This window comes from Saccopteryx bilineata, chromosome 8 (genome assembly GCF_036850765.1).
Source record: "Saccopteryx bilineata isolate mSacBil1 chromosome 8, mSacBil1_pri_phased_curated, whole genome shotgun sequence".
Lineage (NCBI taxonomy): Eukaryota > Metazoa > Chordata > Mammalia > Chiroptera > Emballonuridae > Saccopteryx > Saccopteryx bilineata.
Genome location: NC_089497.1, coordinates 66,549,210 through 66,576,319, shown reverse-complemented (window position 1 = coordinate 66,576,319; position 27,110 = coordinate 66,549,210). Strand labels below are relative to the sequence as shown.

General features: G+C 44.7%; 1 protein-coding gene across 4 annotated transcripts in view; it reads right to left on the bottom strand.

Moving 5' to 3' along the window:
• The window catches only part of MASP1 (MBL associated serine protease 1), a 72,411-nt gene that overhangs the window by 33,136 nt on the left and 12,165 nt on the right, over nucleotides 1-27,110 (bottom strand). For all 4 annotated transcript variants that reach the window (XM_066240897.1, XM_066240898.1, XM_066240896.1 and 1 more), the window contains exons 3-8: nucleotides 7,876-8,053; nucleotides 6,977-7,108; nucleotides 4,629-4,825; nucleotides 3,080-3,227; nucleotides 1,684-1,802; nucleotides 78-156 (exon numbers count right to left, since the gene is read on the bottom strand). In XM_066240897.1, the coding sequence (XP_066096994.1) occupies nucleotides 78-156; nucleotides 1,684-1,802; nucleotides 3,080-3,227; nucleotides 4,629-4,825; nucleotides 6,977-7,108; nucleotides 7,876-8,053 (853 nt within the window). The remainder of the gene's footprint in view (nucleotides 1-77; nucleotides 157-1,683; nucleotides 1,803-3,079; nucleotides 3,228-4,628; nucleotides 4,826-6,976; nucleotides 7,109-7,875; nucleotides 8,054-27,110) is intronic.

The window sequence follows — 27,110 nt, the reverse complement described above, 5'->3', positions numbered from 1 at the left end:
CCTCTTGTGTGGTCTCTGCTCCAACCCCGCCAGTGCTAAGGAGCTCACTGTCTTTATAATCAATCTTGTTCTCTTACTTTTACAGGTGGGAATCTTGTTACTCCACGTGCCATCCTTCAGACACTCGATCTGGAATGTGTCCATCTCCACATTATCCTAGGAAGGAACATGAAGATGGTGTGGGGAGAAGGAAGAGAGGTGGGGCCGGTGGTGGCTTCCCAGTAAAACCAGCTCAAACTACACACCTGGGCGTCCTAAACAGATTTTTCCAGCATAAGCTTCCAAGAGCAAGCTAGAAGGTAAGGGAGAGATAGATGCTGAATTGATATTCCCCATTCCTACCTTGGAGAGAGTCAGTAGTTGGGGGTGAGAACAGGTCTGTGCAACTGTCTCTGAAGGGAAACTATCCCCTTGACTCCTTTTCCAGAGCAGTGGCTCTGCAGCCTGAGTGAGCATCAGCATCCTAACCCTAACCCTAACCCTAACCCTAACCCTAACCCTAACCCTGCTGAGCAAGCATCAGCATCCTAACCCTAACCCTAACCCTGCTGAGCAAGCATCAGCATCCTAACCCTAACCCTAACCCTGCTGAGCAAGCATCAGCATCCTAACCCTAACCCTAACCCTAACCCTAACCCTAACCCTAACCCTAACCCTAACCCTAACCCTAACCCTAACCCTGCTGAGCAAGCATCAGCATCCTAACCCTAACCCTAACCCTGCTGAGCAAGCATCAGCATCCTAACCCTAACCCTAACCCTAACCCTAACCCTAACCCTAACCCTAACCCTAACCCTAACCCTAACCCTGCTGAGCAAGCATCAGCACCCCGGGGGGGGGATTTTATACTGCTTGCTGGGCCCCGCCCCCAGAGTTTCTGATTCAGTGGGTTTGGCCTGGGGACCAAGCCTTTGCATTTGTAACAAGTGAGGTGATGCTGCAGTAGGGACTCCGCCCTGAGAACCATTCCTTGAGAGCAGTGGTCCCTGGCTTGGCTCACAGCAGAGTCACCTGGGCAACATAAGAGAACGGCCAATCACCGGGGCCACCCCAGAGTGTTGCTTTCACTGAGCTCAGGAGGGCCTGGAAGGTGGCTTTATTTTTTAAGTTAAGCAGGTGATTCCTAGGAGAACCACTGTTTCAGAGGCCTGCCACCTCTAAAACGTCTGCTTTTCTTTTTTCTTTTTTTTTTAAGATTTTTTTATTTATTCATTATAGATGGGGGGGGGGAGAGAGAGAGAGAGAGAGAGAGAGAGAGAAGGGGGGAGGAGCAGGAAGCATCAACTCCCATATGTGCCTTGACCAGGCAAGCCCAGGGCTTTGAACCGGCAACCTCAGCGTTTCCAGGTTTAAAATGTCTGCTTTTCATCCCTGTTTGCCCCAATAAACCTCAACTTTGTTAAGATTGTTTGCCCTGATTGTAGGGCTGAGTAAATTGAGATTTTTGAAATTCAAACCAGCCCACACTCTGTTAAAAGGCTTTTGTGCCACTTCCAGAAGCAAGAGTCTGAGACACATGCTTTGAGTTTTCAGAAGACTGGAATTTCTGGAGCGTGTTGGAGGTTTATGGGGAAGGAAGAAAACACTGTGGAGCGACTGTCACAAGCTGGAAGCCCATCTGAGCTGGGAGGCTTGGAGGATTTCTCTGCTGGTGGCTCCTGCTCCCCAGACAGGACCCTGTACCTTGAGCACTTTGTAGCCTGTGTCACAGCTGACGAGCACCTGGTCTTTGAAGAAATACTTGGCTTGCAAGGGTTCAATCTTCCCGTGGACAGGAGGCTGTAGTTCTGGGCACTCTTTCCCTGGCAGGGAGCGATGGAATAACAGCAGGTGAGGAAATGAGGAAAATCTGCAGCAGTAGGCCAGCCCCTAGACTGCCCAGTGGGATTGGTGTGGAAAAGCCACAGAACTGGGTCCTAGGGGCCCGGACCCAATAAGCCCAGAAGGAGACTCACTGGAACCTCGAGCAGGCCACTTTTCCACTTGGACCTCTATTTCCTCATTTGTAAAATGAAGTGGTTGGCCAGATCACTTCATCAAAACACAAGGTTGGAAGGCACATTAAATGTCATTGAGTGCAATCCTCGTCTGCTTTTTTTATTTTTATTTTTATAACAGCTTGCACAGTAGACATCAAACATCTATATGCATTCCTACAGAGACAGGGAACTCACTACCTCCCAAACCTGTACTTTTCACTACAGGACTCATCTAATTAATGGAAGTGTAGTTTCATAGTCAATCAAAATTTATACCATTACAATTTTTACTAATCAGGTGTAGTTTGCACTCCTGGGGTACCTGGGGTGATGCCAATTGCTCTTTCTTGCCAAGACCATTCCTCAGAGTGTCAGACTGTGATTGTATGCCTCTGAGCCCTCTCTTCAGAAGGCTGAATCAGACAGAGTTCCCAGGCCTGGGGCTATCCCTGCCTTTTTTTTCCCGGACAAACTTTCTTCTGTTAATATTCTCTTCACTCTTTCCCCAGAACCAGGCACTGAATTTAATAATGCAGGCCAGGCCCGGATATTGGAGTCTATAAATTAGATTAGTCATGGCCAGCTGTGGTCTTGTCGCTGAGGTCTACCTTCTTCTTTTCCAAGTTATTGCAAACCCTTTGGGTCCAATGGCTCTATCAGGGATTGGGCCTTGGGGTCCTGGGAAATGAAGCCTGTGGGCTCTGTCAGTCTGGGGCAACCCAAGGAGGCAAACTGCCAGAATGGAACCTTCCGAGCTCTAGGCCCACCGGCAAATCCCGACTCAGACGGGGAGAGGGCTGAAGCCGGAAGGGTCCTCTCGAGGCCCCATGAATCATGGTGTGAGGGGATGCAGTTCGAAATCCAGGTTTTGGTTTTGAAACCTTCCCTGTGATTCTGAAGTACAGACAGTCCAAACACACCATCATTGCTGCCCTTCACCCCATTTTATAGATGAGAAACTGAGTCAGAAGAGAGAATGTACCTTGGTGTACTCAGCAGCAGAACTGGGAGTCCCGCCACAACGCCAGTGGAGTCGTAGGCCCGTACCCCTACCCCTTAGCCACCACTCCTGAGGGCTGAGCACGATGACCACGTGTTACCTGTGGCCGTGTAGGAGAGCTTCCAGCCCAGGTTCTCGCCTGAGTTGTCACTGCGGAATAGGATTAGGACGTGGTGGGTCTGGGTGTCGATGGGTTCTGGGGCTTTCTCTCCACAGAAGGGTCCCAAAACCTTTGGGCCAGCTTTAATCTGCGAGGAGCAAGATGAAGAAAAAGAGGGTCACATCAGAGGAGCAGTGGCTGCTGCAGGGACCACCTCCACACGGCGCTGGGGTTTTCTGGACACCTTCATGTGAACCCTAGCATTCACTCACGTCTCTAGGGGGCGCTACCATTCAGCAGATCGCTCCATCTCCACACCCCCCATTTACATTTACAATGGCCCTGACAGTGGACAGGCAGGCTAATGAGCCTCTGCTCACAGATGAACCCAATAGGACCAGAAAGCGGCAGAGCTTCTATCCAGGTGCACAGCATAGAAAAGGCCTTTGTCCTCAAAGAACTTGCAGTCTAGTTGGGGAAGTCTAACAATAAATAAATGTTATATGTTTATGATTTATGTAGTAAAATCTACTTAACCTATATAATTCACTATTGATATGATATATAACTATAATACTTTAACTAGGTGGCCAGGGGAGGCCTCCTTGAGGAGATGACGTTGGATTTGAGACAGGTAGGATGAGCAGGAGCTTGTTATTAGAGGAGGAGGGGAGAAGAGTTTCCAGGCCGAGGAAGCAGCATACGTGAAAGTCAAGGCCAAAGTTGGGAAAAATCTTGGCAAGTATTAAGAACAGGAAGGAAGCCAGTGTGACTGGAACGGAGGCTGTGCCAGGGCATGAGGTTGAAAGGCAGGCGAGGACCACATCCTGTTGAGGAGCTGGTTTACTTGCAAGTGTAACCTTGGTCTGATCTGACTTTTATAAAGACTAGCCTGGATGTTACGGAGGACCGACTGTGGAGGGCGATGGCAGAAGCTAGGAAACCAGTTGGGAAGCTTTGCAGTTGACCAGGAGATAATGGGTTTGGACTAGGATAGAGACAGTGGAGTGGGGGAGGGGAAAATATACTATTAGCTGATCTAGACTTCCCATCTCCCAGTCCTGGGTCTTTCCTATGCCTTTAATAACTCTTTTCCTTCCATCCCTGAGGATGAGAACCTCAACTCTAATTTAATGACTTCTACAATCCTGGATGATCCTTTCACCTTGTCACCCTTACTGTGGAGAGGGGAAAAAGCAAAGCCCCGGGAGATTAAGTACCTGGTTAAGGCTCACAGCAGAGCTCCTTGAAACTCTGGCAGGCAGGATTCTAAGGCAGTCCCATGACCTTCACCCCGGTACACTTTATGACAATGGAATGTTACATGGCTAAAGGGATTTTGTAGGCAGCCAAGTGGCTAGTTTGAGATCAGAAAGGATCCCTAGACAGGATCTGATTAAGCTGGTAGATGTTATTTTAAATAATTACTTTTTGGAAAGTAAGCTGCTTGGTCCCTGTCTTGGGAGAAGGTAGAGGGCAAGAAAACTATTTTTCCCAATTCTGCAGGATTTTCCAGCATCCCCAGGGCAAAGGTGCATTACAGGCTTACCTTAATGTAGTCATAGGGGCACGGCACCTCTGGATGGTCCTCAATGTCAAAAATGTCCTCAAACTGCAGGCTGATCATGAAACCCTCCTCCAGTCCGATCACATAGAAGCATTCGGAGCTCTTAGGGTAAGGGTTGGGGAAGTCAGGGCTGGTGATCACGCCCATCCTCTGGGTGAAGAGGTTGTCACTGCACTCCACTGCGGGAAACACACCAGATCAAAGCGACACACCACACCATGGCCACGGTACTCTTTTCTTATCTGTTACTGTATGGTTTCCCAGGGGTCCCTAGAGGCAGGCAGGAAAGGAATTGCTATCCCCATTTCACAGATAAGGAACTGAAGTTCAATGAGGGGAAGTGATTTATCCAAGGTCACACACCTAGTAATAAGCAGAGTCAAGACTCAAAGTCAGTGAGCATGAGAAGCCTTTTCATCAAATTCTCTGGCATTGCGGAGGAGTAGGGGATCTAAGATCAGAAGGCTTGAGATGGAGTGGTTGGGGGTGGGGAGCAGATGTCTGAACTGCTATTGTCCTGTTCTCCACTCAGCCCAGAACTCCACTAGGTCTCTGCTCAAAGCCTGCCTGATCCATCCCACACACCCTGACTCCCTGGCCTCCGGCCTTGCTTCGTTTCCCTTCATGCTGCTCACCACTATTTGCCATTACGCGATATATGTGTCTGGATTCTCTTGCCTCACTAGACTGTAGGTCCCCTGAGCTCAGAGATTCTGCCTTGTCCCTGCTGCCTCTTCTGTATCAAGTACTCAGTGTCCTGGGGTCCTGACCGTGGCTTAGTTCTGCTGAGGTCCTTTTATTTGCCATTGAACCTTTGTTCTTGAGCTGACCCATCCTAGATCTAGGATGTCAGTTCTTTCTATGCACTTGTTCATCCTGCTCATTTGCAGATGAGTAAACTGTGGTGCAGAAAAGGGGGGTTTGACTAACTTCACCTTCCACTGCTCTGAGCTATCGAACAAGGCTTACATCAAGGTCACATGAATTCCCATCTGCTTTCATTTTTTACTCCAAGCATTTCCATGGCAATGGTGTTGCCCCAAAGGGGGTTAAAATTGGTTCTTGGTGGGGGGAAATCTTACTCTCTTTATACATGGTACATAGATGGGCATATGGTACATAAACAATATATACAGTATATCAGTGGTATTAAAATTTCCTGGGCAGGGGCAGATATTAGGAAGATTAGGAAGATAATGTCTTAAAAAGTTCCTGGAGGCAGAGGTAAAAATGAAAAAGATTTAAAAAAAACCTTGCTTATTCTTAGCCTCCACTGTACTCAGCATATCCTAGCTACTCAATAAAAACATACTGAATTAAAACCATAGAAAATGTAACCTTCTACAAGAAAACTTCTGTATGTGCCTGCTCTCTACTGAGGAGTCATATAGGGATTTTATTCAGAAGTGAGTAGAAGCTTTCAAAGGAGAAATGAAAAGAATTTTTGTTTCTAGCCTTGTCCTCCTCCAGTGATTCCTCATTCAGCCTCCAAGGGACTTTTCGAGACCACAGACCCTTACCCTGCCGTCCCATGGCTCCACTGCTAATTCTCTAGACCTTCCAGATCTTATTGGGCCTGGGAGGTTGGCAGAAGCTGTTTCCTCTGCCTGTAATGCATTCCTTTCTTTATTCTCTCATGTCCAACAGGGTGACCCTTTCTGAGAAGCGCCTGCCCACTCCGCAGGGGGACGTGGGCTGACTGTGCTGTGCCCATACTTCCTGTGTAGCATTTGTGACTTTTTACCATTTGCTTGTGTGGCTGTTACCCACCAGCCAGGGTGGCGTTTGTGGGAAGCAGTGGCACCCTCCCGTGTGTCCGCCTCTGCCCAGTGCAGAGCCTGTGGCAGAACAGGCATGTTGATGAGAGTTGAAAACAGAGATAGCAAGAATGAGATGTTTCCTTGCTGTCCCTGTCGGTGCCTCTGTCCTCCCTCTCCTTTCCTTTGGACTGACGTTCTCTTTATCACCGAGGAACTTAGGGGCCTTGGAAAGGAAGAGAAAAAGGAATTTCTGGGTGAGTCCTAGTTCACGGCTCAGGGAGAGAGGACTGCAAAACCTTTTCTCCCTCTTAACTTGGCCAGATTGGTTGTAAGCAGTGGAAAAGGAGATGGGGAGAAAAGGGCCAAGATTCCTGCAGCCCAGGAAGAAAGGTGGCCCAGAGGCGAGGGCTGCTGGGCACCTCAGCATCATCCGTGTGGTACCTAGAGGCACAGCTCTCTGGCTTCTTTTTAATTGTTCCCATCACATACCTGCATTTCCTCTGAGCCTCCCTAATCTGATTGGGAAATGTGACACATAACGGTGATGAAAGGATCACTGCTAGGCCCCACCTCGGCAGGTCCTGTTGTCCGTGTGGAGGATGTAGCCGAAGCGGCAGGAGCAGTAGTAGCCACCGATGTAGTTATGGCAGTAGTGGTCGCAGGCCAGCTCCTCGTCCTCCCTCTCCGTGCACTCGTCCACATCTGCGGGGCAGGCAGAGACTCTCAGGCCACTCACCCATGTGGACGATGAGGACAGCAGCCACCGTGAACAGAGCACTTAGCAGGGGCTCTTCGCTATGTTGGGAGGTACATGCGTTTCATCATTTAACCCTCACATGAAGCCCAGAAGTAGCCAATATACTTGTTTACATGAGCAGACTGGAACTCAGAGAGCTGAGAAGCGTAGCCAAGCTTGTACAGAACCAGGTTCAAACTCAAGCACCTGACTCCTGGTGGTGCCACTGTCCTCTAATGATTGTATCACAGCAAGCAGGGCTATTACTAGCACCTTTCTTTACAAGATAAAACTGAGACTTAGAGACACTAAATAACTTACTCCAAGTCACACAGATAGTAGGTGGTGGAGGCAACATTCAATCCCAGGGGGGCTGGCCCCAGAGCATGGGCTACTCCATGCGGCCTCTCTTTCTATGTTGCTAATAGGGGTCTAGCCCTGTCCCAAGCATTAGAAGAAGAGAGATAAAAAAGAGGTATGTTCTGAATCCACTTAAAAATTTTAAATATACTTTTTCCACAGAAGGATATATAATTGGCCAACAAGCAGGTAGAAAGATGCTCCATGTCACTAGTCATCAGGCAGATAGACGTGAGAGCAAATGAAGCCAGGCATTCATGGTAGAATCTGTGCGCTGAGTATTCAGGTGCTTATCGCCGAAAAGCAAGCACAAGGCCCTTTTCATCTTTCCTGAGAAAGGGAGACCTGGGATGAGCCCCGACTTCTCACTCACCCACAGCCATGTAGTGGGCATCGAAGCCCGTGAATCGCTCCTCGTCGGAGAAATCTGACTGGAAAGTGATGGACACGAAGGAACCAGGGGAGAGGACCACTTCCTGGCCAGGAGTATGCTCTGTGTCTGTGTTCTCACTGCCACAGAAGATTGCCAGCAACTGGTCTTCAGTTTCCACCTGTGAGGTCAAAGAGAAAGGGACAAAGATGAGCAGCTTCTCAAATTAGTTTCTCTGCTGGTGTCCAGTAGGAAAGAGGGTGGGGCTGCCCAGGAACAGACCAGGCAGCCTGGGAAACCCAAAGGGTGGGGATTAGGGGTTTTAGAATTTAAGGAAACACACATTATAGGTTAAGTCAAAGCGGCCATCCAATCACTGTTTCATTCATTTTATTGAAGTCCATCAGAAATAGCTTGACCTATGTCATTCCTGTTGACAACCAAATGGCTTTGTTATTCCTACTGACAACCAAATGACTTATTTGTTGAAAATAACTCAGTGTTAAAATTCAAAAACAGTAGATAACCTCACAGATGAATTCTATATGCAACAGAGACAACACATTTCTAAAGGAAAAATAAAATCTCTATATACAGTATAAGTCATTCATTGAGCATTCAGTGTGTGCCTCCCACTGGGCAAAGCAGGTGATGGGGATGAACAGGACATGGAGCTGAACTGCGCATGGGGAGACAGTCAAGACACACACAGAGAGCTATTATACAGCGTGACAAGTGGTTTAATAGAAAACTAACACTGGGAATGCACTCGGAGGCGGTGAAATACCCCCATTAGAATTTAAGCTGCAGGACACCAAGACTATTTTCTTTCTTTTTTTAAATTTTTAAATTTTATTTAGAAAATTAACTTTAATGGGGTGACATTGATCAATAAGAGTACATAGGTTTCAAGTGAATATTTCTATAGCATTTGAACTGTTGATTTTGCTGTATACCCATCACCCAAAGTGAAATCATTTTCCATCACCTTATATTCGTCCCTCTTTACACCCTTGCCGCAACCCCCTCTTCTATTCTCCTCCCCCACATACCTCTCCCCCTGGTCACCACTTCACTTCTATCTATGTCCATGAGTCTCATTTTTATATCCCACCTATGTGTGAAATCATACAGTTCTTAGCTTTTTCTGATTTACTGTTTTCTTTACAGATGTGTCTTCAGTGTACGGAACAGGACCTGACACACAGCAGTTATCTGTTATCAAGAACTCAAAGTACAAGACCCATTCTGAGTACAATGAGAAGCCAGGTAGCCTGTGGGGACTGTAGGAAATACACTTACAATGACAGGTTGAAATTAGATTATGATTGACCTTGAATGCCATAAGAATAAGTGACTATTCTGTGAGTGAAGGGAAGATATTGAAAACTTCTGAACAGGGAAGTCATGTCATCAGATCTATATTTAATAGGTAGTGTTGATAATACCAAAACTATTGGAATCATCCAGAAATGGTGTATTTTTGTGTATGTTTGTGGTAAGACTCAGATGCAAAAATTGCCTATTTGCTATAAGAATTGGAAGAGCCAAAGGCCCTGTGTAAATTCAGAGGCCCAAGCAGAAATCTTGAACTAGTTGCCTAAAGTTGATTGCATGTGTTGGTTTGGGAAGCACAGTATGGCAGCTGGTTGGTATTATTTTTTTGACCACAAATACTTGGCCTACCCATGATTCTGTTGTTTACACCTAACCTAAGCTTGTATTTGTGTTTGCAACTTCTAGACTGATGTTTTAGCCAAGATGCATAAGAAAAATTTCTCACCAAGAATGATTTCTGCTGCCTTTCAAAGTCATTAAAGGAGACTTCTCAAAGGTTGCTTATCTCTAGTAGATTTTAATGAATTCATTGTTTTATTAATTAGTTTAGTATGTCAGAGTATCTTGACATTTGACACTTCTGTTTTGAAACTAATGATTTATTTATTTAAAATAACTGGGAGTTTTAAAGAAAAACAATTTGCCCTGGCAACAAAACACAAGGACAGTTAATCACTAACTTTGGGAATTGAAGTGTAAACAGAAGATGAGATCATGGCTTTGCTATTTATTTCTTCTTTCTGTAGATGCTAGCCAAACTTGCACCAGACTTATTACTGTAGAATGTGCCTATCTGCATGCAGCTGAAATGTCTTCCTTGAGCATTGCAGATGGTTTGTTATTTTCATTATCTGGGTTTTCCAGATAGCTGAAGTTTTATTTAACTGAATTTTAAAAGGTTTTTTAACCTTTGTGTGTGTGTGTGTAATTTTTTTTTAAAGGGTTTTATACAAATTCACTCTTTCTTAGGTGAAACACACTAATGTTTTCTTGGGGACCCAGGGACATTTTGGTAAACACCAACCATCTTGGGGATATTGTGTTGTGTGATGTTGCTTCTGCCCCACGTCGAACATCCCCATACTGTAATGCCTTTGCATTTCTAATGTCTTTGTTATGTACTGTTTTATTTCCTGTATCTTTATGAGTTTACTAGATGAAATGTTTTAGAATAGAAACCAGTTAAACTGCTCTGCTTAGAAGTTAATAAAAATAAGACTAAACAGGTTTAGAATGTGGGCCTGGGAAGGGCTCCTGCTATGACGGAGTAGCTGTATGAGCTGGAGTGCGCTGTCTTGGTGGCCACTGCTTTGGAGGAATGCAACGTGTAGGCAGAGGTCCGGAGCTCCACTCCTGATCTACCATAAACTAATAGGGCCAACTCCTCTTTAGTTCTCAGTTATCCACCTAACGAAACAGGGGTTTGAAAGAGATGAACTCTGTGTTCTCTTCCAATTTTGACACACCTGTACTAGTATTCTGACACGTCATATTATCCATACATAAAGATCCATCCATACCTACCAGAAGATGGTGAACAGGAGTTTCAGCACACAAATTGCTTCCTGTTAAAGAATCTGATGAACTTGAACTTGTTTGTGGTCGATAACCGTAAAATATAAAAGCAATTACTAATAAATAGTGATGTCTAGAACATTAACACTTCTGGACTCAGCAGCCTCCTTCCTGTAATTTGGTATCCTCAAAGTCTTTTGGGTTCTATAATACCTGTAGCATGGATTCTTTCTTTCTTTCTTTCTTTCTTTCTTTCTTTCTTTCTTTCTTTCTTTCTTTCTTTCTTTCTTTCTTTCTTATTTTTTACAGAGACAGTGAGTCAGAGAGAGGGATAGATAGGGAGAGACAGACAGGAACAGAGAGAGATAAGAAGCATCAATCATTAGTTTTTCGTTGCATGTTGCAACACCTTAGTTGTTCATTGATTGCTTTCTCATATGTGCCTTGATCGCGGGCCTTCAGCAGACCGAGTAACCCCTTGCTGGAGCCAGTGACTTTGGGTTCAAGCTGGTGGGCTTTTGCTCAAACCAGATGAGCCTGTGCTCAAGCTGGCAACCTCGAGGTCTCGAACCTGGGTCCTCTGCATCCCAGTTCGACGCTCTATCCACTGCGCTACCGCCTGGTCAGGCGACACTTTCAAGTGAAACCAATTGGAGATAATTTGGATTAAAGCAAGATTTAATGAATGTCTGCGATAAATAATTTCCCTCCTCATATCTTCCAGGCTTAGGGACCATTTCATGATGGCAGATAAATTGTCATCACCTGCAGAGCGACACTATTTTAGAGAACAGGTAAGCATGCCCCAGCTGAGACCCATGGGAAAATCTGAGCCATATACACCTTTTGAAGGAAGAAAGAAAAGACCCTGGAGCCCTGGGAATTCATCCTGCAGCTCAGAATATCAAAGCTAGGAGGGAGGGGGCTTTAAGAGCTATTTCCCTTGCCCCTCTTCTTGAAGAAACTGAGGTCTAGAGAGGGGAAGTGATTTGCTAAGAGTAGAGAGATAATCACAAGCATTTCCTGCTATCAATTTTGCTTTTGGAACTGTTCTGACTTTGGAAAAATAAACCCACCAACCCAGAGCGTCCATGACAAAAGACATAGACATTGACAAACAACTTTTCTGGCTCAAGGGCTTCTTGAAATCTTATCTTGGGTGTATGGACTGTCTCCCAGAGAGGATGTGGCTCAGTGACAGTTCCAGCCATAACCTAAACAGAGGCGGTCACTGGCCTTGGTTAATATTTGCAGCTGCTGCTATGAATTATAAAATTCTATAAAAATCATTTACCTCTGAGAACAGGTGGAAGACTGAGCTCTGACTCTTATTTGGACTGTCCCATTGCTAGGGCCATTATATTAACATGATGAAGGGAAATACCTTATCACATGAAGACACAAAATTTATAATAATAAAAAACCAAGAACCATTTGGTTGGGGATCACAGACTCTTCATTTTTCTATATCTTATCATGAGCAACCATGTCCTTTTAGGCTAATGTCATTCAGGGTACCAATACATGGACGCATGCCCTCAATTTGTTTTCTTTCAACTTAATTCAACAATTATTGATATGTCAACTTCTGTCTGACTATAATTTGGAGAATGCCAGAAATTATTTATTTGTTGTATGAGCTTAATTTGCAAGTTTTCTTCTTCTGGGAATAAGATAAGTCCTCAAATGTGTATGTATTAGGACATTGTCAGAGAATAGTTATTACAATGAAAGGTAGGAAGTCCCAGCAGTTTAAAAAAAGGGGGGAGAAAAAGCATCCAGATGAGAGGAATTAGAATACATTTAGGAAGAGAAAGTAAAGTGTTCTTTGATCTGGGACCCAACGGTGAGTAGGATTGAGGCCCGTAGAAACAGTAGCTGGAAGGTTGAGGGGCAGTAGGGAGAGCATCCAGGCAGAGGGAATTGCTGGCCTGGAGGTATTCTGCATCTCAGCCACCTCTCTCTTCACACTACCACCTTCTGTAAGAAAGGGGTTCTATTGAGGACAGAAGGCTGAAAAGAGAGATCTAAGGAGGTGAAGTCAGAGTCTGTCTTCTATGAATTTTCTGCCCCAGTAGAAACAACACAAAACTCCTTGGCAAAACCAAGGCAGGGTAGCAGAAAAGTTGTCCAACTATCTGTAGATGGACAGCTACAGTAGCTCTCCACATGTCCATAATGTTATCAGAGTTTAACAAATACACTGACAGTCACCCACTAGTTCCTTGGAGCAATGGATGGAGAACATAGCTTAGGAGTGATAGTTTTCATTTTATAGATGAGAAATCTGAATCCCAGATGACCTAAATGAATCAGACAAATCATTATTTAACGAGCAGTGGCTCCTGGCCCACAACTGCAGAATAATGATTCCATAGCCAATGACTTTTATGTTCCTAAGGCATGAGGCCAACTAACAAAGGCTGTTTTACAGACTCAGTGACTCAAGGCTTTGCTTGTCCTTGTCCAGAAGCTACATCCTGAAGGCTTTCTGATTATCTCCTCTGGGCCCTTAAGAGCTTTTCAGAGTTAATTTAGGCAGATATTTAAGACAGTGCTGGATTGCCCTGTTGTCAGTAGTTAATCTGGGAACTATGTTCCTCAGAGTCTCCTTCCCTGTATAGTTCCAGGATAGTATTGGCCAAAAGGGGAACTTGTGTGAGTTTAGAACACAACAGCTCTTTACTCTCTGAAGGTTGTTTTGTGATCAGATACAGAAATAAACAGATGTGGCTATATCCAATAGGTCATAACTTATGTTCACTCTTTTCTATCTGCATCCTGGCCTTCTTTTCAACTACTGGCTCTGATGACCAATGGTGGCTCAGACCTACCACCAGGTGCTTGTAGGTGGACCCACAGGGGGTGAAGCTACTCAGAGCTAATAGCTTCTTATAGATCTTTTCACATAGGCTCCCCCTTCACTGTCCAACCTGGGTTTGTTAGATGGATTTAATTATCGGATTCTTCTGCAGATACCATCATTTTCACCCATTCTAGGGTTTCTGGAGAACTGATTAGTAGCCTTTCTATGATCCTCCACCTCCTTGTCTATGAACAGCTGGGACCCTCACTTTCCCAGTTCCTCCTATGATTATATGAGTTCTAATGCCCATGAATAGACATTGTCTCACAACACTCATAGAAACTGCTCTCCTGACTGCATTCTGACAGATACTGTTACTGGCATCAGGGGTAGGATGGTGCAGTAACAGAAACTAGAACACGTGACTTCAGTTTGTCTAGAGGTGAGGAAACTGCTATAGGAGTCTTGACAAAAAGTGATGTATTGGTGAGACAAGGGGCAAAACTACTTGCCTGTGGCAACTTAGGTAGAAAAATAGATAGTGATAAATCTATGAATCTGGCTGAGGAGATCTCTGTGCAGAAAGTTGCTAGTGCCAGTGCGCGCTTCTAGCTGTATATAGCAAAGTACTGCAGGAAGAAGCAAGTCTTTGGTATGCAAGCAGAAGTTAGAGGAAATACAGAGGGGACAGGACTAGCTGGGTTGGAAAATAAGATTATTTCTCACCTTTGGTCTCTATACGAGCAAGATATTTTAAGAGCAATATATGGCTTCATGATAAAAATTATGTCAAATATCTGGCTGTAAGAGCCTTCATTAAAACATAAAAGATTTAAGTCAGTGCCTAGTACTCCCTATCAGCTGGAAAAAGGGGCTTTGAAGAATCTTATGAGCATTGTCTCATAGCACTCAAACATGCTTTTGAAAGTAGAGAGAGGGGCCTATTTTGAAAAGAACTGTGGGTGTTGTTTTTGTCTAATGGAGTGGACTATATTCTGGTATATGAGACACCATAATTTTTTAAAGAGAGATATACCAACCAGCTTGGACTATAAATGACTGAGACAATTAAAAATAAGAAGAGGTGTCTCGACCCCAAGTTTCAATGCACAGGAGATAAGTGGAAAGATCTACTCAGCTGCAAAATGGGCCATTTCTTATGGAAAAGGAAGAAGGTCCCAGAGGATGAAGCTGAGAAGCCAGAGGGCAGAGCTAAGAACCAAAGAGTGAGGAATGGGGGAACCCTGTCAGGGGGCAGAGCTGGTCTCTGGATTAGACAACCTGGGTCTGGCTGGCTTTCAGATTACTGTGGATCAGTAACTGTGATGACTCCTGTTCATCCCGTTTTTCAAAGGGAATTCTATTGTGGTTATCCTATGCTTGTGTCACTAAGACAAGAAGATATCGGGTTGGTGTAGGTGGATGGATGAGGGAGAAACAAGAATTCTCTGATGAGGAGTTCATGAAGACTTTTGCAGGTAGGAAGAGGAGAGAAAGAGGGAGAGAAAGAGAGAAAGAAAGAAAGAGAAGTAGAGGGAGGGATTAAACATTTAAAAATATTTGTGATAAGAACATCTGCTTCTTTTTATTTGGTTCTCAAGAGAATGAGTTGAATTGTGCAACTGCTTTCCATTTTTTAAGTTTCTTGTTTTTTGATATAACTCTTTACTGAAACTGATTCATGTGGGACCTCATCTTTGTTAGTGAAACATGAGTCTTTACCATTTTATTAGATGTTTGGGAAATTACTTGAACGTTCTTGTAGGTTGATTTATAGTCCCCAAAAAGATGTGTTTGAGTCTTTTTGAACTTGACTTGACCTCATATGGAAATAGGCCTTTGCCCATGTAATTAAAATCACATTGTACTCAATTAGGTTGGACCCTAATCCAATAACTGGTGTCCTTGTAAGAAGAAGAAAAGTTGATCACAGAGATACATAGAGAGGGAAGTATAAAGACAGAGGCAGAGACTGGAGATAAGCCGCCACACCCAGGGAAGGCCACGGAGTGCCAAAACCAGAAGGGGCGGAGAAGGGTTCTTCCCTAGTGCCTTCAGAGAAAGCGTGGCCCTGCCAACACCTTGATTTCAGACTTCCAGTCTCTAGAACTATGAGACAAGAAGCTTGTTATAAGCCACCTGGTTTGTTATGCCAGACTTAGGAAACTAACACACACAGAATACAGGTTTTATGATCTGTAAAACAGTGAAAATAAGAGTATTTGTATCACAGAAATGTTATAAGTACAACATGAGTCAACATATGTAAAACATTTAGAAAAGTGCCTAAACTGTCGTCAGCATCCAGTAAATGAGTGAGAAGAACAGGCCACTGGGATGCAGCCAACTGAAATGACACCATTCTGGGAGCCCAGCTAAATGAGTCATGGGCAATTTCATGTATTTGCAGGAGAATGCAGAGATTGGAACTGTCTCTGGATATCTTTTTGTTTCCAGGTTCCATTCTCTTTCTAATCTCACTAAAGCCATCAGCACCATCACTGACTTCTCTTTTCATGAGCTCAACAGGTCCCAGGCTGATGGAGCAGAAGGGGAACCTAGAGAGGCCGCACAGCCCAGACTCCTTGTCTGGCAGGCGGCGTCTCAGGCCCCTTTGGCTCTCTGCACTTCACAAGCTTCCTAACAATCCTGGGAGATGGGTGACAGGGAAGGGATATTCCCCTTATTTTGAAATATATAAGGGATTTCTAAAAGCTTTCATCCATCAGAGAACAGTATTAAGTCCAAGAATCTCTTTACTTTCCTGTGTTTCAAAGTATTTTCCTAGATATATGAATTTAGGCCAGCGATTCAGTGACAACCCCAGGCCCACGACTCCTGACTCTGTGCTCCTGGGGTCACCTTCACCTCAAGTCCATCACTTCCAGGGGCTGCACCAGGGGTTAACAGCCCAGTTTTGCCACTTTATCCAGTCATTCAAATTATAGTTAAAAATAATGAAAAGGAGTACATTAAAGATATTAAGTCCAGACAAGAACCTGAAACTAGGAAAAAAAAAATATGTGGGTGCATGTGTGTGTGTGTGTACTGTATTTCAGAAGTGTTTGAAAGCCATGAAAATAAAAATAGCATAGCTGGTGGATCTGGGATGCAAGATGGCCTCATTTAAGAGGAGCTGGAATAGTGGTGGGATTCAGCCGGTTTACACCAGTTTGGCAGAACCAATACTTAATTTTTTGTTGAGTTCAGAGAACCAATTGTTAAAATGGCACTTGTAATCAGCATTGTCTCTAAGGTGGGTGCCTGGGCAGCTTCCCAATGTGGAAATCACAAATTTATATTCCTTATTCTTTTTTAATGTCCATCTGTATAACAGCGTACTCTAAGCACCCGTAGTAATAATGTTCATTCCATCCACAATTGTGAAAATAATTGCAAGTGAAGATGCCAATCAAGAAGCCATATGGAAATATCTTAAATAACAGTTTTACTGTTTTTGTCATGTATTATTTAATATTTTCCATTAATATTTTAAAACTCTAATAACAATCTAGTTTTGTGTACCTCTTTTATTGTTCTTATTTAAGTATTAAATGCATGAGATAATAAACTACCTTTCAGTATATTGGTTCTTTTTTTTATACTTAAAACATTATTAGGGTCGAGAACCATTGTTAAATTATTTGAATCCCACCACTGCTTGTGATGGCAGTCTTGCAACGAATGCACTTCAGGTAGACATTGTGATTCAGGGCCCAGAGAGGTGAGGCGCGTCCTCAAGGCCACGCATCTCAGGAGTAGCGGACTGGAGAGAAACTCCACATGTCCTGTCTCCAGCCCTGGCTCAGTCATTGGAATCAGAGAACCACAGAATGTCAGAGATAGAAAACATTAAAGGCTATCAAGTCTATCACTTTCCTTTCTTAGTTGGGGAAACTGAGGCTCAGAGAAGTGAAACAACTTGTTCAAAGTCACATGGCCAGTTAATGAGAGGCGGGATCAGGGTCCAGGTATGCTGATAGTCTCAGTACAGTGCTCTTATTTATTTTGTTAGTCAGAGTAAAAATGTGTACCAGAGGTGGGGAAGCCCCTCAGATGGAATTGTGTACATGCACATGCTGACACCATCACCACACACAGCTCCCTCATGGGTCCTTAGAGTCTAAGACACCCCCTGCTTCAGCTGGGCTCGCCCATTCGCAGGGAGGGCTCTGGACACAGGGGATGGAATCAGGCAGCTTGAGCACACGGAGGCGAAAGAGCTGGCTGGGGAGAGGGGACTGGGAGCTTGGGAAGCAGGCTTCCCGCAGGTGGGAAACTGGCAGTGCCCAGCATCTCAGCAGGAGCAGGGCTGGAGGTAGGGGGGTGGGTGTCCAGAGTCTGGGAATCAAGGCTGGGAAGGCAGGCCAGGAAGGATTTATACTCTTGATGGCCCCTAAATGGCTCAGAATCCCCACCTGACCCTTCCTTGACTTTAGGCCAATTTACATGCAAATCCCCTCAGACACGGGAGGCTGAGCCCCAAAGAGTCGGGACAGGAGCTTTGCTGGAGACAGCTACAAACAAAGCCTTGCTCTGTTCTTCCGCAGCACGCAGCCCGCAGCCCGGCTCAAGGTGTGTTGCAGTCTGGACTGGAATGAAGGTACTGACTGAGTAAGTGCTGAGTAGAGAGAAGGGACCTGCCAGGGGCCAGGTTCACCCAGCAGCACCAAGGAATGTGTGAATTGGGGTGTTCCTATGCCCCATCCCGGCCCAAAGTTACTGTACTTCCTTAAATGTTCTCATGGAAACCCTCCGTGAGAGCTTGAATAGAGACCAACAACCTGGGTTCTGGTCACTGCTTTGCCACGCATATGTCATGGGTCACTTTATCCTCCCTAGGGAGGGATGGTTGGAGCTGGCTGGTACCAGCTTACAGGAACCAATTGTCAACATTTTAGGGCTATTGGTGACCCTACTGTTATACATAGCCATCATGAAAAATTACGTTTCATAAACTTACATACAAATAATATACATTAAAAATCAATGATATAAAAACTCATCACCTCCTGACTACTTGAGCATTTTACAGTTATCTATGCTCTTGAGATATTAATGTCTAGTGTAAGAGTGGTGAGTGGTGTGCTATTGTGCATGGCTTCTTCCCCGCCCTGTCCACACCCAGTGGTTATTATTCACAAGCACACCTCTGCGTTCAGGCTGAGTTCACAAACATACAAGGTGGACGTTAATTCTGCCCTCTAAGAGTCAAGAGGTCAAATGAGAGAAACATTGGTGTGGAAGCAGCTTGTCAAGTCTGACACTGCCCATCAGCATTTAGCAGGAAAATTAGTTCCCAGATCCCTGATCATGCTACCCTTCCCTGCTCCCCACTGTACCTCTCTTGCTTCCTGTCCCTGTCCCTCCTGCTCCAGCCACACTGCCCTCCTGCTCTTCTTCAAACATGCCAGCCGCTTTCCACCAGAGAGCCTTTCCCTGGCTATTCTTGCTGGTAGCAATGCTTTTGCCAGAAAGCCACGTGGCTCACTGTCTCAGCTTCTTTGAATCACCCTCTCAATGAGGATTCATCTGACCAACATATTCCAATCATAGCCCCCACCCAGCCTCACAGGGCCCCTCTTCACCCTGCTCTGTTTAATTTCTTTGCGTATCACCTTAAGACTCACTATTTAATTTACTTATGGATTACATTTAATGTTCAATAAATAAATTTATTGAATCAATGAATAGCTACTGTCCCTTCACTTTTTCCTCTATGACTGTGCATACCAAAGTAAATTCAAGTTCTGCTTTTTATTAGGGTGTGTCTGAGAGCAGCCTGTGTACACACAGTGCGTGGATTTGCACACCAGGGACCCTGCACCTCAGAGCACCCCTACCTCCTGTTCCCCACGCTTGAGCACACCCTGCTTCAGCCTGCTGTGACCTTCCTTCTGTTTTTCATCACTCCATAGCCTGTGCTGTTTGCACTTCCTGCATAAAATTAGCTTTCCCCCCACACTTTTCTGAAGCTCATTTTCACTTCTTGATTCTTCTGAACCAGCTAGCATTGGTGTTTGGGAGCTGGCATCTCTGGCATGAAAGAATCTCACCAGAGAATACAATTAAAATTCATGAGAAACATTTATCCATTTCTCATTTCATTTTTTTCAGGGTTCAAGGCCTTCTGTCCACTCAGGCAGAATGAGCAGAGCTGCTGCAGTGGCTGGGGGCAGCCGCAGCCTGAAGGTCGAGGGCACGTGCTGAGCAAACACAGAGCTCTGCACAGAGGTTAGGGGCGGGGCCAGAGGAGTCCGCGGGAGCTGGGCCTCTGGAGGGGCTCCTCTCTCAGTTAAGCAGCAGGATGCAGATTGACCTGGGGGAGGGCGGGGACTGCTAGGTGCAGACTGCCAGGACTGGAAGGGCTTGCAGAGGCTGGCTAGCTCAGTTTTCTCACTGGACATACGGGGAAACTGAGGACCAAAGCAGAGAGGTAACTTGCCCAGTGTCTCAGCCGAAGTCAATGACTGATTCCTGTACCAGTCCTTCCCTTTATGCTCACTAGCAGAAGACATACACCTTTTCTGTTGTTGTTCTATCCCAGGACTGTGCTCACTGCTGAGGAAAAAACTCAGACATGGGCCCTGAACTTATGAGGCTGACAGTCTGTCTAGTGGAGTGACCTTGAGTTCACCATTAGCACTTATGAACCACAAACAAATAAATTGAACATTTCCCACCCTTTATAGTTCAGATACCATTGTAATTACTTTTCGTAAAATATTTTTCTTCTCAAGATAGGGATAAAAGAGTTCTTTAACAAAGTCTAGACCCTCAAGGTTCTTCCATTTTTACTAACTTTTACCAGCTGACCCTGACAGGCAGTGTTGCCTTAGAAAAAGGCACACTCAGGAAGCAGATCAAGGTCCTTCCATGATAAAACCTGTTCTGGGAATTAAAGACAAAATCCTGATTTGGGAGTACAAAGACCAGGAGTTGAGACCTGGCTTTCTATTGAGACTTGGACAAATCCATTTAAGCTTTCTGTGCTCCACTTTCCTTTCTTTAAATTAGGTGCAGTGATCCCTGCTTTCCCTACTTTATAGGAATGAAGCAAAGCAATAGATTGAACTGCCATAAATTTGTGTTGCTACAAGGTAAACACACGAGAGAAATAAGCTTCTGCATTTGAACAGTCCTTTCAAAGTATCTTTCAATAAATTGCCAGACAAGAGCATAGTCATGGCTAGCCAGCTAGTGGTCGAATCAGAGTAGTTGAGAAACCTGACGTTTATTGAGCATCCACTGATACCAGCAGGCACTTCACTACTCATACCATTGCCATCATTACCACTGCAATCATAGTTACTGAGCTAATCACACACGTCTTGAACATATACCATGAAAGCATTTACTTCATTTGATATTCCCAAGAAGCCCATGAGATAGGCATGGTTATTATCCCCATTTTACAATAAGAGGTGGAGGCAGGACCTGACCCTCGGTCTGATTGGCTTTAAAGTTGATTTCTAAACCATTCAGCATGATTGCCTTTTGATTGTCAGTGTTGATTTTACTTACAGCCATTATCTCATTTAAACCATCCCACAACCTTTGAGAAAAGTACTGTATCATTATAAACTTCTTTTTCCTGTACTGATGACAAAACCAATGCTTAGAGAGATTGAGAAGTTTAGGGAATTGCACTACTAAATTCCTACTTACCCTTCAAGACTTATCTTAAACGTCAACTATTTCCAAAGTCTTCCTGAACACCCAGAAATGACCATACCTCAACTTATATACTGCCTCATAGACAGTATAATTGCCTAGCTTTAATTCATTAATTATATACTTGTCTCATCAGATGCTACAGAACTGTGAATTCCTTGAGGACAGGTACTATCTTACTTATATTTGCTGCAGTGTCCAGTTTATGGCAGGTTATCAATTGGATTCTTGCACTTCATTCCATTGATGGTGGGGGGACATTGAACGATTTTGAGAGTGGCACACTCAAAGCAACATTTTTCCTTTGGACACATTTAGAGGGTGGACTGGATAAGGAGAGACAAACAGCTGGTAGACATTTAGGAGACTATTGCCATAGACTAGGTGAGAAGAATAAGAATTGGAACTTAAGGCTAACAGTGGACAGAAAGGAAGACATGCTGAACCCCTCAAGGATATAGAGCTAACAGAAGAACAGTGGTGTTCCATTATACGAGCATTTAACACACACCAACTGAGCTATATATATGTACTCGATGTGTAAAAGAGAGAAGAGATGAAAACTGAATGCAGGTTTTTATTGTCTCCCTTTCCAATGAACAGATGCCATGGAGTGAACTTGAAAATAGATGTGTGCAAATGCTGTCCCCTTGGTTGTTCTGGTTTCTAGGTATCTCTTTCAGTAACTACTGCTCTGGGGCTCCTTTCTAAACACAGTCGACTACTTCATCTGATGCTCAATGAAAGAAACAATAATTTGTTGTATTTCTGAGAGAAAATAAAAGTCCCTTCTGGATATACTAAAAAACAGTGCTCTACTATATTTAAGAGATTGAGTAAATTTAACTAGAGACAATATTTGCCTTACATTATAGTTATATTACATTTCACTTAAAAAACCTAAGCATCCACAAGATGAGACTATACTGTTATTTAATTTTTTTAAAAAAGAAGAAAAAGACTGAGAATCTTGAGACATACATTTTGGCTCCAGTGTGACCTTGGCCAATGAATTGCCCTTCTCTAGGCTTTGGTCATAATGATGATAGAGTTGAAGTATGGTTTCTGAGGTCTTAGATGCAGGTGCATAAGGGCTAGATGGGCCTGGGAGACCGTCTTGTGCAAGTCCCTGTATTTGAGAGAGAAGGAAACAAGGTCCCCACTAGAAGCAGTCACTTGACCAAGGTTTGCCTAGTTAGTCGAGATGGCCACAGGAATCCAGGCCTACCGACACCCTGGCCTACACTGGTGCCCTGCCCCTCACCTGCGGCGTTAACCAGCTCTGATCTGTGGCCTCATCTGTGCACTGCAGGAGTCAGACACTGTAGACACATTCCAAGGAAGCAGGTGCTGTCATGCATGTGCCTTGAAGACCAAGGACTACGGGAAATCAGGCAGGAGAGAGGAATTTTCACAAAATGAGAGCACCTGGACCACAGCCTTGGGGTGCAGCTCTTCAAGCTATTGGTGTGCTGTGTCAGCCGTGTGGTCATCACCACCCTGATGGGCCAGGGTGGGAAGGTGGTCTGTGGGTTTGGGCTGGGCTGACAGTGTTCCTGTGAACTGGAGGGCTCTTTAAACCCACTTCAAAGTCTGCCAAGGAAATTTAGTCACACAGTGACTAAGCCTCAAAGCAGGGAGAGTATCCCATCAAAAAGAAATCAGTGACATTTAAAACAGCTTAGGAGCCTGACCTGTGGTGGCGCAGTGGATAAAGCGTCAACCTGGAAATGCTGAGGTTGCTGGTTCGAAACCCTGGGCTTGCCTGGTCAAGGCACATATGGGAGTTGATGCTTCTAGCTCTTCCCCCCTTCTCTCTGTCTGTCTCTCTCCTCTCTCTCTCTCTCATTCTCTCTCTCTCTCTCTTTCTCTCTCTCTGTCTCTCCCTCTCCTCTCTAAAATGAATAAATAAAAAAAATAAAATAAAACAGCTTAGGAAAGGACAGCAGTGGCATGACATGTTTACAAGTTTTCTTTAAATGACATGTCACTAAGGGATCCCCAGCAAACTGCAGGCCCTTATTGTAGTAGCCACTTTGAGAAGTGGCTGTTGTAACATTTTACTACCTACCAGTTTCTGGAGGATGAAGGTGTGGTGGGGACATCTGGAAAGTTCTGGCAAGAAGGATTAGGATTAGAATTCTGGAATTTAAGGAACTTGAGGGTTCTTTTTCTTTTTCTTTTTTGTATTTTTCTGAAGCTGGAAACGGGGAGAAACAGTCAGACAGACTCCCGCATGTGCCTGACCGGGATCCACCCGGCACGCCCACCAGGGGCGAAGCTCTGCCCTTCCGGGGCATCACTCTGTTGCCACCAGAGCCACTCCAGCGCCTGGGGCATAGGCCAAGGAGTCATCCCCAGCGCCCGGGCCATCTTTGCTCCAATGGAGCCTCGGCTGCAGGAGGGGAAGAGAGAGACAGAGAGGAAGGAGAGGGGGAGGGGTGGAGAGGCGCTTCTCCTGTGTGCCCTGGCCGGGAATCGAACCTGGGACTTCTGCACGCCAGGCCGATGCTCTACCACTGAGCCAACTGGCCAGGGCTGGAACTTGAAGATTCTTATCATCTTACCTTCTCATGGAACAGATGAAAAACCAAAATTTTAAAGAGGGGTGTTAACTTATCCAGGGGTGGTGTGGTAGGCTCATTTTTAATGCAGATGGAAATGGAAAGGCTTCCTTCTCATTTGTAGCCAAGAAAGACACATGGTCTGGGGGAGAAGTGGGGGCGGGGCGGGCAACTAGAAAAAGTGAATGGGATTCAACTATAGGTAGAAGGCTTCTGGGTTTGGGAGTTCAGAGGCCAGAGTACTAGTCTTTCTCCTGAATTCTGAGCTTCAGTCTCCTCTTGTGTCTAATGGGAACTTAAGCAATAGTCAAGCTGTAATTCCTGAAGCTGTGACCTTCAGAGTGGCCAAGGGGGATGCGTGAACCAAGTGAGCTTCAGAGCCACCTTCAACCTGAGCAGCCCCGCTTCTGCTTTCTGAATCGAGCCTACTAGAAGATTTCTTAGACAAAAACATTTGCTGGGGAGATAACATTGGAAAAACAACAATAACAAAAACATTGATCTGGATTAGTCTCCAGAGGGCCCCAGCAGCCTGGCATTCTGTGAGTTCTTGACTCCAGGAGAGGAACTCTCTTGAGCACATGTGGCCGAGGGCACAGGGCGTGTCTCCATTTAAACCCCTGGTTGGCTGCCCAGGGCACAGTCTTGCTAAGGGAGGCTGGCTCTGGCCTCATGGTCGATGGAGCCTCTACAGGGAGTCTAATACTGATGCTGGGTTGGCATTCTGGAAAGGGTACAGTTGGGCGAGCCCAAGCAGAGAAATGCATCTTGGCCTTCCTGCCCAATATGTAAATCCCTTCCTCCAAAGATTTTGGAAACATGCATCTGGATCGGAGATACAAGGACTGCAGGGCCCTTTAGGTAGGCTGCTCTGTCTCTGCATTGCCTCAAGCAGACTGCTCTTTGGTTAGAAGCCTAATTTTGGAGCAGTGAGAGTGCTGTAAGATTTTCTTATCCACTCCCAGTCATTTGGAAATTATAGCAATTCTGGGACTAGAACCAGCATTTCTTGAAACCCAGGCAAAAACTCAAGATCATGTTGCCCTTCCAGAAGTTTAGTTCCATCTCTTTGGGCTTTTAAGAAGGTGTCTCACCTCCCTGGATAGAAACCATCACTCAATTTCTGAAATATTCTTTAGCCAGAAAGGCCAAGCTTTAGGTAGAAATGTATTTCAGGGTCCTTAATTCAGTGTCAGAAGAGGTCTTCAGTTTCGATTGTTGCCCTTGAAAAGTACCTTGTCATTTTTTTCCACTATGAAATGCAGCTGATGTCATCTCCTTAATCAGCTTTGCCAGGAGACTGAATTTATTTGGGGCAAAGGAATAAGTTAAGTCCTCTATTGAGTGTTTATCATCTTGATAAAGGAGTCTGAACAAGGTCAAACCTGGCATCTGTCTGAACAAGAGGAAACTTGTGAGAAATGGTTGCTCATTGCATATGAACCAAGAGTCAATGCTAGGAATGGAGAGGAGAAAATAATGAAAATAAGCCACTGTTACAGCTAAAGAAAAAAAATTCTGTAATGTTCCTGCTCATAAGGTTTCAGCTACCAATAAAAACAAGTGTATTTACTGACAAGATTTCTAGATGGCTGATGTTGGGCAGATAAAATATATCATGCTCACTTTGTTAAAGATGGAGCTGCCCACATGGAAGCCCGTCACCCAGGTGATTGCTTGGGATGGGCGTGATTATGTTAATACATGTTGGGTAAGGGCTTTTGTGCCAAAAGATTTTAAAAGGAAGAGAGATCATGTTGTTCCCTCCCGGAAGAAGAGTGATTACATTCTAGGAGGAGCCCATGCTGTAGGAGAGCAGAGAAAGGCAACATGGAGGAGGCCAGAAGCAGCAGCCAAGATGGCGGAGTGCTGAGGGAGAAGCCAGTTTGTGCAGAGAGAAGGAGATGGAAAACAGAGGTGAATAAGGCTGGTGAGGTAGAAAACTTTGATCCTAGGAAAACTCAGATAAGTCAGTGGCTTTGGAAGCCCTGAATGGAAAAGGAAGTGTTTTCCCACTGTGTGTATTTCTTGCCCGCCAGGTGCAAGCTAGGATTAAAGCTAATGGCCCACCAGTTCTTGGCTCCATTGTTTCATTACCATCCTATGCGAACCTGCATGGGCCAGGCGGCTGTGATACTGCTGGCCGTGGCTACTGGCTTTACAGCTGATATGTTTGAAAGTAGAGAAAAAAAGAAGTTGAAAAGTTTACATCTAGTTTTGCCTAAATTTATGGAACATACTGTCTTATTAAGCCAATGTTTGGTCATTTTCTCTCTGGTTAAGTCCACTTTCCGACCTAAATTTTCAAGAATGCTTTGGTTTTATGACTGGCATTAGTTGGGGAAATGGGCTGGGGTATTGTAATAACCTAATGCCCCACCCATAATATATCCTCTCATAGAGTTTGGTTCTAACAGAGGCTAGATTATATTCTAAATGAGCTAATTGGCCTATTTGTCAGAAACTTCTGTTTAGGATGATGAACACCTAGGGTCTTGGCGAATAGCCCCTGACTAGTCCTTGTGACACTGAGAGGTTGACTCCATTTGTCAGTCATATATTGTCATTACTCTTTCCCATTCTGTGCAATGGCTCTTTTTCTGAGTTCATTTCTCTCTGTAAGGGACTAGATCTTTTGTATCCCTAATTTCTCAGAGTCTCTAGCACAAACATCCAAAAGGGGGCAGCAGCCTTTAGAGCAGTGGTTCTCAAATGGGGAGAATTTGCTTCTCTGGGGATGTGGGCAATGTCTGGAGGCATTTTTGATTGTCACAACTGGAGGGGGAAGTGCTATTGGCATCTAGAGAGTAGAAGCCAGGGATGCTGTTAAAAATCCTATAAGTGTCAAAACAGCTTTCCTCAACAAAAAATTATCTGACTCAAAAAGCCAATAACACTGAAATTGAGAAACTTTGCCATGGTGTGCTAATTTTGGAAGGATTTTAAGCCACAGAAACCTTTTTGCAAGTGAGATTTTTGATGCAGACCCAACATAAATAAGCAACAACCAGCAATTAAAATGAGTTTAAGCAGGGTAGGAATTCACAGCCCCACTTACTAGGCCTCCCGTGCCTCCAGTGACCCCGTAAGTTCCTGCAGGATTCTGGGGCTCAGTGGAGCACAGCTTGTGCAGCCAACAAAGCATGGAATTGACAGTCACAACGTACAGGTTTAGAACCTTAATTCACCACTTACTAGCTATACAACCTTGGGTGAATTGCTTCACCTTCTTGGGTTTGTTTCTTGATCTGTTAAATGGTATAGTAAGTAGTACCTGCCTCATAGAATTGTTCTAAAGGTTGAATAAGATGATAAGTGTAAATGTACCTTGTAAACTCACT